At 26.4% G+C, this 12,994-nt stretch overlaps 4 protein-coding genes across 6 annotated transcripts; all 4 read left to right on the top strand.

Annotated features, from left to right (window-relative positions):
* Positions 1–3: 3 nt before the first annotated feature.
* Positions 4–1,073, top strand: LOC128961763 (vacuolar protein-sorting-associated protein 36-like). Its single transcript, XM_054308030.1, has 4 exons — positions 4–268; positions 335–412; positions 475–687; positions 762–1,073. Exons 1-4 carry the CDS (start codon positions 152–154, stop codon positions 1,071–1,073), a joined length of 720 nt encoding a protein of 239 aa, XP_054164005.1. The 5' UTR covers positions 4–151.
* Positions 1,074–2,464: 1,391 nt separating this feature from the next.
* On the top strand, positions 2,465–3,580 carry LOC128961318 (uncharacterized). The gene is made up of 2 exons (XM_054307541.1): positions 2,465–2,798; positions 2,946–3,580. Exons 1-2 carry the CDS (start codon positions 2,689–2,691, stop codon positions 3,565–3,567), a joined length of 732 nt encoding a protein of 243 aa, XP_054163516.1. The 5' UTR covers positions 2,465–2,688; the 3' UTR covers positions 3,568–3,580.
* Positions 3,581–5,263: 1,683 nt separating this feature from the next.
* LOC128961896 (putative uncharacterized protein DDB_G0282133) lies at positions 5,264–9,158 on the top strand. Of its 3 annotated transcripts, none has more exons than XM_054308204.1 (5): positions 5,264–5,395; positions 5,462–5,680; positions 5,750–6,094; positions 6,156–7,861; positions 9,019–9,158. In XM_054308204.1, the coding sequence occupies exons 2-4, from the start codon at positions 5,465–5,467 to the stop codon at positions 7,785–7,787; spliced, it is 2,193 nt and encodes a 730-aa protein (XP_054164179.1). In that variant the 5' UTR covers positions 5,264–5,395; positions 5,462–5,464; the 3' UTR covers positions 7,788–7,861; positions 9,019–9,158. The 3 variants fall into 3 exon arrangements, with proteins under 3 accessions (XP_054164179.1, XP_054164181.1, XP_054164180.1); XM_054308206.1 differs by having other exon boundaries at positions 5,264–5,680; positions 6,156–7,057; positions 7,109–7,861; XM_054308205.1 differs by having other exon boundaries at positions 5,264–5,680; positions 6,156–7,057; positions 7,106–7,861.
* Positions 9,159–9,793: 635 nt separating this feature from the next.
* LOC128961627 (acetylcholinesterase-like) lies at positions 9,794–11,943 on the top strand. The gene is made up of 2 exons (XM_054307879.1): positions 9,794–11,532; positions 11,787–11,943. The coding sequence occupies exons 1-2, from the start codon at positions 9,830–9,832 to the stop codon at positions 11,941–11,943; spliced, it is 1,860 nt and encodes a 619-aa protein (XP_054163854.1). The 5' UTR covers positions 9,794–9,829.
* The last annotated feature ends 1,051 nt before the right edge of the window (positions 11,944–12,994 follow it).

The raw sequence follows: 12,994 nt of genomic DNA, 5'->3' as shown, positions 1-12,994 counted from the left end.
ACAAAATATTTTCAATTGTTTTGATTGACATAACATTGTATGCAATGCTGTGTTGTGTTTGTCTATAAATAAAACCATTGAATGAAAACTTTAGTTAACATTTGGTACAGATATTTGTTATCTTAAAAGTTGATCCAATTGGTGATCAAACATGTCTCGTGGTTTGGGAGGTATCGGAAAAATTGAGCAAAAGATAAAAGACAGACAAGAGATCACCGATAAGCAGATTTCAAGTGCATTTCAAGACTTAAACAAACTTATGGATATGGTATGAACTGATGAACCAATTGATGACATCATTTGGATATCTATTTATATCTCATTTGATCCATAGGCTCAACAAATGGTCGAACTATCGAAAGGTATCACAAAGAAGTTAAAAGATAAAGGAAATGACATTTCCAAAGATGAGGTACTAAATGGGTGATGATTTGTGTCCACGAAATTAATATATTAATACTTATTGTCTTTTAGACCGTTGTATTTAAATCTCATTTACTAAGTCTTGGTATTAGTGATCAATCAGATGATCCAGTTGTTAGATCACAGTTTTCCAGTGATAATAAATACTACTTAGAGTTAGGCAAACAAATTGAGAAAATAGTGAAACCAATTATTGAAGAAAGTGGTGGACAAATGTCTTTGACAGATGTCTTCTGTACAGTCAATAGAGCCCGAGGTTTTGATGTATGTCTTAGCAAACAATTTTGTTTTTGTCATATAATACTCAATTAAATCACATTTTATTGACTTATTTTTAGTTAATATCAGTCGAGGATCTGTTGAATGCCTGTTCAACGTTTGAATTACAAAACTATGGCCTAAAATGTGTTAAATACAAGAGTGGACTCATTGTACTCCAGAGTAATAATTACAATCAAAACTCTATGAATAATAAGATATTAGATTTACTCGAAACCAATGACTCAGTTTCGGGTCAGGAACTGGCGCTCAGCGCCAGTATATCACTTGCATTGGCCCGACAGAGACTTTTTGACTGCGAAAACATCGGTATTGTCTGTAGAGATGAAAGCATTTATGGCTTACGATTTTTTCCCAATAAATTTGTTTAAATTATTGTATAAATTGTTTATATTTTTTATTATAATTATTTTTGTGTAAATAAACTTTACATAAACTTTAGGTAATATTACTGTATATTTATTGTAATAAAATGTCATTTCAATTATCTGTTTGATTTTATCATATATGACATACTTTTTCACCATTGATAATATTTGTTTTATTTAATAAATTTAACAATTATTACGGGTAGAAATGTTGGCTAAAATTTTGTTTTTGACATCAATTACCAGTTTATTGCTCTTTCATCAATAATAATAATTATTATTAGCTGTTATTTTAGATAAATATTTGTTTATTCAAATATAAACATAATTTAAATATTAAGAAAAAACTAAGAAAATATTTCAAATCCGGTTTTATGTTAAATTATAACTATTTAAAGCATAATTATTTGTATAGTTTGAATCGCCTATTATTATATTGATGTGAAATTTAAAAACTTTAGTGATTTAAACAATTGCGACCTAAAGTCACCCATTATTATGACTTTTTTGTTCACATAAATCCTTTTGACTCAAACTTATAATGTTTTTTAAAACAGTTGTTAAATCCCTTTAGCTGTGAATTCGTAACCAAAAATTTATATACAGTAATAATTAGATCAAATTAAAAATTAATGCTAATTAAGTTTACAAAAAATAAAAATTAACTAAATTTTATTTTAAGCTAAAAATTTAAATTTTCCAATGTTTGGCAATGATTATAATAATTTATTTATATTTTAAAGACTATTTAATTCAATAAATTGCCCAAAAATGTTATTTTTAATTATCAGTGATTAATAAATATAGTTTAAAATAAAATTTACTTTTATAAGTAGTTTTTTGTTAATTTTGACTTTGAGCTAAATAAAGTCATATATATTTAAAGTAAGTAGTTTGTTATGCTTATCTAATTATTAATCAAAAAAGTATTATTATTTTTTTAATTATCATTGATTTTAAAAGTTTATATTACAATAACTATTTATTTTTAATTGTATCTTCTTATAAATTTCTAGATTACTTATATATATTTATTTACTTAGTTTACATTTATATGTATAATATAAACAACTACATTATTTTTATCTAATTATAAAAAATTATTATACATGTATATCGTTATTATAGATCTCTTGAATTTGAAATTTTTTATTACTTTTTCATTTTTGTTATTAGAAATAATAATTGCTTATAAAAAAGACATGAATAATATAACAATTTAATTGACACAAAATTTTAAAATAATAAAATATATTATACAGACATTATATAAAAAAAGTTATAATTGATTCCCACATTATTTAAACAGGTTTTACAATAAGAGTTATTTTATTATTCAAATAAAATAAAAGTTTTTTCAATTAATTTTAATATAAAGATCGCACAGTTAGTCAGTTAGTCAGTCAGTCATTAGCATCTAAAGTGGTGAACACCTGCGGAACACCCCTTCCTTCCTATGGCTCAATGGTTTTGTCGTTAGACTTGTTTTTGCTAAAAATGGTTTTCAAAATAATAAGGTGTTTATAATGTTATACGATATTATACATTACATTAAACATTGCATTACAATGTTATTAAGTGTTTAAACAAAACTTTTGGTTAACTTTTTGGACAAAATATGGATTTTGAAAATCACAATAATTTTGGATCAGTTCGCAAATTAAGAGATCGTTTTGAACAAAATAATTGTCACTATAATAGTCTCAAAAGTCAACCGCCGACTAAAAGGTTTGATTATTTGCTTATAAATTATAAAATCACTTAAGAATATGTTTAATATTAAATTAAATATAATATCCTAATTATCATATATTAAAATCATTAAATTTTATTTTTTAATGTTTAAAATTAGTTATAATTGTTGATTATTTATAGATATACTACAGATATTCAACAATTGATTCGTAGCCTTGACTATAGCGACAATAAACTAGACATAAAAAACAGTCGAAAACCTGAAATTAAGGCCAAACCGAAAGTTACAAATAATTTTTGTCAAAAACTGAACCAAACTTTAAGTAATGACAAACAATTTAATGCCACTAAAACTCGACACACTTTTGCTGCACCCGATGTCGACACTCTCGAAGCAAATTTAGTTGATGTCAGTACTGGACATACATCTCAGCTAACGGTTCCCAATCCTGTTCCCAAACCTCCCCGTACTTTTGCACACGATGTCTATCTGGAGCTTAAGTTTAACAAAAATAAGACCAATTTCATCAATAATAGCAACAATAATGTGATAACTAATAAACTTTCAAATTTAGAAGTCGACAAAATTATGGCCTTATATTCAAAGCCTAACAAAACAAATAAACTGAAAGATAATAATAGACTCAGATCTCAAAGTGACTCTTCAGTAATGGATAAGACGCTTACGGATACCACTAATGATAATATATATGACGACATCATTATTGGCAAAAATTGTGATAAAAAGTTTAAATTAAAAATTTTAAAACATTTGTCGTGTCTTAGATTAAAGCCTCACTAAACACATTATAATATACGGTATAGTACTCAGTATAATATAATAACTATTTTTTAAATTAAAAATATAAGTTTAATTACAATATATTAATAATTACTAATAGTTATGTTTATGTTACCATAAGTTTGTATATTTTTAATGCAGTTATTGTATTAATTTTTATAAATTTATTCCCTTTAAAACTAAACATTATTTTTTGTTAATTAATTTGTATATAATTATTGTTGATTTTTGTTATATAAAATGTTGTGTAAATAATTTGTTTATTTTATGTTTATGAGTTATATTTATTAAAATAAAGTGTTAACTTAATAAATAAATATTATTAAACATTTTTTAAATAAACAAAAATTGTCATTGTACAAATATTTAGTCACTATGACAACAATTAAATATTGAGCATGCTATTTTTTAATCAAATAAATTTTATATCAAAAGTTGATTTGTTATAAATAAAAGTCATTAATATTTATGATACAAATTACATAACAATTAAGTAATGCTTTATTATAATTGTTATAAAAAATATATTGTATTTTACTTTAATATAATTTATTATTATATTGAATATCAATCCTATATTCTAAACAAATATGTGATAAAAGCATCAAAATTCATATATAATAATCATCTGTAATCCTATAATATACAGTAATACATCTTTACTTTTAGATAATTTTTTTATAAAAAATTTTCAATCTATTCTTAATTTTAATTACCGTATAATAATTGTTGTTTTGTGTATAAAATTTAATAAAATTAAAGTTTTTCATCTATTTGTAGTAAATAAGTTAAATCTATTAAGTATTAATTACGAGAGTTTACTGTTAGTGAAGTTAAACAGTAAATGATTGATCATTGAGTGCATTGATTGTATCAATGCTTTTGATTTAAGTACTGAAAGCTTACAAACTTTGACAACACATACGCACTGCAGGAAAGACATACTAATAGGTAAAGTATTCGCATAACAGTCAGAGACGAGCACTGAAAGAGAGAGAGAGAGAGTCAGACAGTAGGAGAGTAAGTGAAAGACTCCCTTAGAGTCGAAACCGAAGCCATTTGCTGAACCAAAACTAAACCGAAACTCAATCTATTATATATTTAATGACTACAGTATATTGAATACAGTTTATCAAATGTACTCAAACACGTGACTAAAACTTTACAAAAGAAATTAATGTATAAAAAAATTCTATTAAATTTTAGCATTACATTAATTAACAGTTTTAAAATTAAAAATTAAATATGCATTTAAAAAATTAAGATATTAAAAAATATTCTAATTTTTCTAATAATTATAAATTAATATTTTGAGTAAAATATAAAAAATCTAAAATTAGAAATTCTAATCAATTCTGTATGAGTTTTAATCGTTTAACTAAAACCAAACCGTTTGGTTTACACCTCTAATACACATAAAGAGCGCATCATATGATATGCTGACTGTTTTGACGGCATTTCTCTCTCTTTCTCTCTCTGACTGAACGCTAACTTTTGTTATGCCGTCCACAGAGTTGTCCGCAAATCGACAATTGTTGACCAAATTTGTCACTACAATAGACATCATAATCTGTGGTCACAATTGATTGTATCGGTGAATATGTGTCTTGTTTTTTGATAAATTTTATTATAATAATCACAAATATCTGTATTGTTTGAAGTGTTAAACAAGTGTTGCATAATTTGTGTCATAATTTGTGTAAATATAATGAAAGAGAGTATTAAGTGTTTGTTTCATTGATTGGATAGAAATGAATGAATGAATGAATGAATGAATGACTAAAACTCTATACACAATGTTTGGACAATAATAGCAAATGAATAGAATGTTCGCACCATTTGTCACATCAATCACTTACTGACCACTCATTGACTTTTGTTTTGATTTTCACAGACAATGAGTGGTGAAGAGCGACGAATTGCACTCAAGAGTGTACCACTCGGTGGTCATCAAAACAATAATAATAATAATAATAATAATAACATTGTAGACAAACGTGAGATGAAGAGAGAGACGAAAACACGACGCTTTCAATTGACACTCAATACACACGAAGATCATTGCAATGAGTTTTCATTTACTCAACTCATCAGTCAATCTGATGAACCAAATGTATAGACAATTGAATTGATTATATGTTTATAAAAAATTATTAAATTATTTTCTCATTTGATTTTTTAGACTAAACCTAACGGTGCCGGCGATTCTGATGACCCGCTTCTTGAAGAAGATGACGAAAAAATACGTAATTTGGAGAAACATTTTCAGAGGAAATACGGACCGAAAAAGAGGCGTATAATTGAGGATCACATCGACAAAGGAGAGGGATATGATTTGACTGATCCTTTCATTGATAACGAAGAGGCTTACGATGAACTGATTCCATCTGATATGACCACTAAATTTGGCGGATTTTACATTAATTGCGGTGAACTTGAATTTAGACCACTTTCTCCCGAAACCATAGATAAAAATGAATTGGAAAAGGATGACGACGAAGACAATATCAAACCAGTTGTCATTAAGGTATTCAATGATTTACTATTTATTAAACAAATTTATTATTTTTAAATAAAATCATTTTCAGCGGACAAAGAAAAAACCATTTGTCGAAAGTAATGAAGAAATGCAGAAATTAAAGAAGAAACGAACCAACACTTCCAATACAACAAATACATCCAACAAAACCGATATACCAAATATAATCGACACATCTAACAAAATTAACTTATCCAACACAACCAACACAAACACATCCAACAAAACCAACTCATCCATCACAACAAACTCATCCGTCACAACCAACATATCCAACAAAACCAATATAACAAATATAATTAACACACCAAACAAAACAAACTCATCCAACACATCCAATAAAACCAATACAAGTATAATCAATACATCCAACAAAATCAATAAACCAAATATAAGCAACGCATCAAACAAAACCAATATAACAAATATGATCAACACTTCTAACAAAAACAACCCAATAAATACAATTAACAAAACCAACACATCCAAAATAACCAACACATCTAATATAACCAACACATCCAATATAACAAACACATCCAATATAACCAACACATCCAATATAACCAACACATCCAATATAACCAACACATCCAATATAACCAACGCAACCAATACAACCAACACATCTAATACATCGCGTCCGTCAAAATTATCTGATTTGAGTGGTGTTTATACCGGACAGGACTATATTGATCAATATGTTGAACATATTATGAGAGCTCAGAGTTTGAGAGCAGAGCGACAAAAGAAACAGAAGAAAGAAGCAAAGTCAGCAAAAGGTAGCGACCAATCGTTGTGTACACCATTGAACTTGAAGGTGACACCAAACAGAAGCACATCGAGTCCACAACTCAACTATAATGACAATTCATTGGTTTCAAAACAGCTTCAAAAGCAATCGTCTAATTTATCGAAAGATTTCATCAAAACGTCAAAATATGATCAAACGTATGTCTCACCTCTTTTGAACACAATTAACAATAATACAACTATTAGTAGTTCACGTGACACATCTTTGACCATAACTCCGGTAACGACAGTCCAGACTAAATCGAGTGACATATTAAACAACAAACAAAATTCAATGAATACTTCATCGACGCGCAACTCATTTAATGTTTCATCGATTACATCACCTGTAACTACAGTTCAGCATAAATCGGGTGACATTTTAAACACCAAACAAAGTTCAATGAATAGTTCAACACGTAATACATTTAGTGTATCACCGATTATAGCACCGGTATCGACATCTCAGCATAAATCACCCGATCTATTAAACGCCAAACAAACTTCAGTGAATAGCTCATCAACGCGTAACTCATATACCGGAAATACGATGACGACCTCGACATCAGTAACTACAACTCAACACAAATCGGGTGACATATTAAACAGTAAACAAAATTCGGTAAACAGTTCATCAACGCGTAACACATTTAATGTATCGCCGACCACAACGCCTCAATTGATGATGAATGAGATGTCTGGACACTATTATATACAAAATTATGCCAATTTGATGCAATTCGGACAATTACACGGACATGCAATGAGACTCATGGATCAACAAAATCAAGCATCATTATTTAGCTCACAATTGAATAACCAATTTTACTCTCAATATTCAACCAAATCTACCAGTGCTTCCAATAAATCTTCAAATAAAGACAAATGAATCAATTTTATGAATTAACAACAATCGATGAAAAGTTTGATTTTACATATTATTGATAGTTTTAAAAAGCAAAGGTAGGAGTTTATTGTTGAGTATATCTTTATGCTTATAGTGTATATAACTGTTTATAAAAATAGTTTATTTGTACTGTAATTTTATTACATAATTATAAATATAATTTTGGTAATACAATAAAATTACTAATTTATTTAACATGAAATTTAACAATTTAGCTAAACTTGTAATTATATTGAATAATAACTGTTTATATGAATAATGTAATTTACTAATTGCTTGTCAAAAGTTACAAGAAAATAGAATTTGTGAAAAATTTTAAAAACTTAAAAAATTAAATTTAGTTTTATTATTTGTTTAATTATAAAGTTTATTAAATTTTTTATATACCATTTATCTCACTTTGTCATAATATTAGGTATGCATTGTATAGAAATTTTTTCTTAGTTTTAGACAATTCTTTAAAAATTAATAATTTCTAAAATTGATATGCAATATAATTATAAATTAAAATATTGTTGAATTATATTATATTGTTATCTATGGTGTTATTTATTGTTAACATTTGATATGAGATCTTAAATGTTGTAATCTTAAGATTTTATATCATTTTTAAGGCATAAAATCACTTAAAAGTGATTACATTCCTAACGAAAGAATATTTAATATTTCCTTCTTTTTATTGTTTGGGAAAATAATCTTTATTTAAGATTTATTAGACTTTAATTAATTATATTATAGTTATTATAAATATGATAACACAATATTAAACTTGACTGTCAACACGTAAACTTTAGGAAACATCTCTGGGAATATTTCAAATGATAGAATCTTAACAAACCTTCCTATAATTAGCTATAGATTAATATAAAATTGTATTCTTTCACAGAAAAAAATAATAAACAAAATCCAAAATTTTTATATTTAGTTTTTAACACTTGATTTAAAATTACAATATGAAAAAATTGCAACTCTTTAAAAAAATGTACTTAATTTTAAAGTAAGACAAAGTGAGAAAAACGGTTGTCTTTTAAATTACAACTTTATATTCAACTATTGATTATGTGTTAAATATTTAAATTAATACATATATTAAGTTGATTTACAAGCATTAAACTAGAATTTGCATTCAATAACAATAAATATATGTCAAAAATTGGTTTTTTGTTAAATAATATATTTATTAATCATATATTTTTTGTTAAACCCGTTTAAGTTAACAAGTTTTTCCTGGAGTGAAAGTTTTTCCTTATTTTTGACATACATTTCTCTAAAAACCAAATGGCAGTCATTGAGAGTGAAAGTCTCACATTTCATTGCAGACAAGTTTAAGGTGAATACATGTGAATATTTGTGCAGTCATTTCATAATCAATATATTCTTTACTAATTTATTATTAATTTGTTTTTTTTAAACATCGCTTAATGAACTTTTTAATTAAAAAGTATAATTTTATAAATAAATATATATATTATATATATATTTTTGTAGAACAATTGTAATTATTGTAATAATTTTGTAGTGCATAAAATGTATTATTTACTTATAAATTACAAATAGTATATATAATTATTTGATCATTAAGTTTACGAATTACTTGCACTTAATAAATATTTGCCGCAATTCGTGTTAATGTCGGGTTTTATAATTATTTTTCCCATCATTTTATTATCCAATCAATTATTGTAAAAGATTTTACATATTATTGTATTTGTAAAAATAATTTGTTGTCAGCCTTCAAGTCAACGATATTTTAAAAAAACTTTAAAAAATAACATCAAAACAATTTTACTTGTAATATAATTTATTAATGAACATAATTATTTGAATTTTTTTCACATACTTAATATTTTTATATTGTTAAGTGACTGCAATTTTGTATAACAAAATTATTAAATATAAGTTTATTGTATATAAAGTGTTTTCTTGAAAAAAAACTAAATAAAATTGTTATCACTTAAATGATTAAATGTTAAATAATTTTGAAAGTCATTTGATAAAACTTTGTTGAAAAAATTTAGTTAAAAATGACAACTTTTAATTTGAAAAACCAAAACCGCAAATTCGTATTCTTGCGTTATGTCAGCTATGCCTTAGCAATAATAGCCATAATTAGCATAATCTACCTGTTCCTCAATCCAGGCTATTTAGATAAAGTAAATTTGGGATCAATTGACGACAAGAATGTCATTGTGTTGACAGACATTAAGCCAAATCAGGAAAAATTGATTGTTAACGACAAAAGTACTATTAATGCAATTCATCCCAAAACAAGTCATTCACAAGAATTGTCGGATTCATTGAACTCAGTCATTGTGTCGACAAATTCTGGCAAAATTCGCGGTAAAATACATGAAGTTCTTGGCGTAAAAGTGAACACATTTTTAGGTATTCCCTACGGAAAGGCACCGACAGGTGTGTTACGATTCCGACGGACACAACCAGTTAAGCCTTGGACTAACATATTGAACGCAACCCGACTTCCGGCCGCATGTATTCAATCGGAATACACACAAAAACTATTTCCCGTTAAGATTCTTAACTATGAACTCAGCGAAGACTGTCTTTATATGAATATATGGACTCCTGTGACAAATGAAAGTTCATTACCAGTTATGGTATGGATTCACGGAGGAATGTTTACCATTGGTTCTGTTGGTGTCGATGAATATGAYGGCAGTGTTTTRGCATCATTTGGAAATGTTATAGTAGTTTCCATTCAATATAGGTTAGGATTATTTGGATTTCTTGATTTAGAAACCGACGAAATACCTGGAAATATGGGTCTTTCGGATCAGGCGATGGCAATCAAATGGATTTATGATAATATTGATAATTTTGGTGGCGATTCTAAATCCATAACACTTATGGGACAATCCGCTGGTGGTATATCTATAGGTCTACATATGATGACTGACACTAAAAARTATTTTAAAAGAGTAATTCTTGAGAGTGGAAGTTCTATGCTTCTGAATCAAGTGTATGGTCGCGGACACAAAGTAGCCGAAGAGTTTGTCCGCAAAATTGGTTGTTTGCCCGAAGGAACCGACATTTATGACGCTCCAGARCTTATAGTAAAGTGTATCGACACCGTAAGTCTTAAAAAGATAAGTCAAGCTCAACAAGAAATGGTAACCAACAATCCCGTCCCATTCCTACCTACCATTCCATCAGATTTTGTCGAAAACTTTCCCACTGAAAGCAATGAAAACATAACATATAACCAAAAAGATTTTTTAATTGGTTTCAATCAAGACGAGGGGACACTAATACTTCATTTAGCTTATCCTAAAAACTATACAAGAACTACCGTTCCTATAATAAATACTTTAGATGAGGCTCGCAATGCTATCGTTATGATGGCAGTGGACGGAGGTTTCCCCGAAATGCAAGCAAAAAGTATGGCAGCAGTACTGCTCAATGGCAACGAAACGGATACACCAGAAAACTGGGCCCGAAAAATAGCGTCAGTTTTCGGAGATATTATGTTTATATGTCCGACACTAAGTTTTGCCGATAAGTTTTCAGCCCTCAACAGTACTGTCTATATGTATATATTCACACATAGAGCACATAATTCAGTTTGGGGTAAATGGATGGGAGTCACCCATCACGACGAACTCAATTATGTGTTTGGAGTTCCCCTACGGTATCCAAATATGTTTGACGGACAGGACATCAACTTTAGTAAACGTTTAATCAAGACGTGGACACAGTTCGCCAAAACTGGGTATGACTTCATTTTGTCGTTTCCTATAAGTTATATTAAATCTCTAACTATTTTTATACTACACTAAAAATAATACAATTTCTCGATTATTATTGAGTTATCACATCTTTTAACGAATTTATTTATTTCTAAATTACTTAATCATTACAAAAAAAATATTAATAACTCATTTATTATTCACAAATTTTCTTTATTATAATTTTTGGTTTTAATTACAAATATATTATAGCGTAATATGATATTTAATGTTTTAGATCTGTTTCACCAATCGATTATCAACACGACTGGCATTCATACGATTCCTCAAAGCCTTATATGGAATTAAATGCTAGGAATGCCTACATCGGGCACCGGTATCACGAAGAAACTTGTAATTTATATAATGCTCTCATTGAGTATCTCAATAGATAAGTGCCAATATTATCTATCAATTTTAAATATTTTATTTTTTATAAATCTCAAAGCTTTATCTTAATTTTGTTAAATAATATAAGGAAAATATTATTCATATTTTTAAAATATAAATATTTATTTATATCCTTAGTATTATTTTTATACAGTAAAATGATTAATATTTTCCCAGTAATATTATATTGTATAAAACTATAATACTATAGTTAAAACTTAAATTATGTGAATATAAGCTATAATTTCTGTATGTTTTGATTTGTTTATATTAAATGAAGGTCATATAATTATATTTTTATATATTTTTAGTGATTTTCGTAATTATCATTTTATTTAATTTCATTGCTTTTTCATACATGTTTAACAAGTTTTATAATATATTTGTTTATTTATAAATAAATTTCATTTCATCAATTGTAAATTATATTTGTCATTCTAGGTTAAAAATTTAAAATAAATATTCAATGTTTATAAATAAACTAATTGTAAATAAATCTAAACAAGTTTCATTATATTTWTGATATTAATAGTTAGTAAACAAATTGAAATTATTAAAATTGAATTTGTCATTTTTAGCAATATTTTTTTATTTKAAAATATTTGATTGAATTAATTATTAATATAATAAATAAAACTGTTATTATTTTGATAATTATACTTTTAAATGAAAAACTATTTGAAAATATATAGTATAAATAAATATAGTAATTATTTAAAATGTTTGATATTTTATGTAATCATAAGTTAGTTACAAACGTAATAATTAATGACTAAATTWAAAAATATATTTAAAACTTTATCTTTCTAACCTCACTAATGCAACATTTATTTTATTTTTTTAAATCCTAGTTTAATAATTTAGTTTATCTTACTAAATTGTTAATATTATTACATTAAACATGCATTTTATATTGTTTTAATAAAATATTTTAACAAAAAAAATGAATAATTTAAACATTTTGAATGTATAATGACTTTTAAATGAAAATATGTCACATATTGTCTGTTTTTGATTACTAAAGATGGGACACATTTAAAAATATTATTGCATTAC

Source organism: Oppia nitens, unplaced genomic scaffold (genome assembly GCF_028296485.1).
Source record: "Oppia nitens isolate AA-2021 unplaced genomic scaffold, nextdenovo-longstitch-racon4-pilon3 scaffold5_pilon_pilon_pilon, whole genome shotgun sequence".
Classification (NCBI taxonomy): Eukaryota; Metazoa; Arthropoda; class Arachnida; order Sarcoptiformes; family Oppiidae; genus Oppia; species Oppia nitens.
Note: the sequence above shows the minus strand (reverse complement) of the source record. Positions and strands in the feature narration are given on the sequence as shown.

What these genes read in the sequence shown, in the direction of transcription:
- LOC128961763 (XM_054308030.1), top strand. Translation starts at nt 152, where the DNA reads ATGTCTCGTGGTTTGGGAGGTATCGGAAAAATTGAGCAAAAGATAAAA. An exon ending in ATGACATTTCCAAAGATGAG is followed by an intron (nt 413 to 474) that starts GTACTAAATGGG and finishes ATTGTCTTTTAG; the next exon opens with ACCGTTGTATTTAAATCTCA. An exon ending in ATAGAGCCCGAGGTTTTGAT is followed by an intron (nt 688 to 761) that starts GTATGTCTTAGC and finishes ACTTATTTTTAG; the next exon opens with TTAATATCAGTCGAGGATCT.
- LOC128961318 (XM_054307541.1), top strand. Translation starts at nt 2,689, where the DNA reads ATGGATTTTGAAAATCACAATAATTTTGGATCAGTTCGCAAATTAAGA. An exon ending in AGTCAACCGCCGACTAAAAG is followed by an intron (nt 2,799 to 2,945) that starts GTTTGATTATTT and finishes GATTATTTATAG; the next exon opens with ATATACTACAGATATTCAAC.
- LOC128961896 (XM_054308204.1), top strand. Translation starts at nt 5,465, where the DNA reads ATGAGTGGTGAAGAGCGACGAATTGCACTCAAGAGTGTACCACTCGGT. An exon ending in GTCAATCTGATGAACCAAAT is followed by an intron (nt 5,681 to 5,749) that starts GTATAGACAATT and finishes TTGATTTTTTAG; the next exon opens with ACTAAACCTAACGGTGCCGG. An exon ending in TCAAACCAGTTGTCATTAAG is followed by an intron (nt 6,095 to 6,155) that starts GTATTCAATGAT and finishes AATCATTTTCAG; the next exon opens with CGGACAAAGAAAAAACCATT.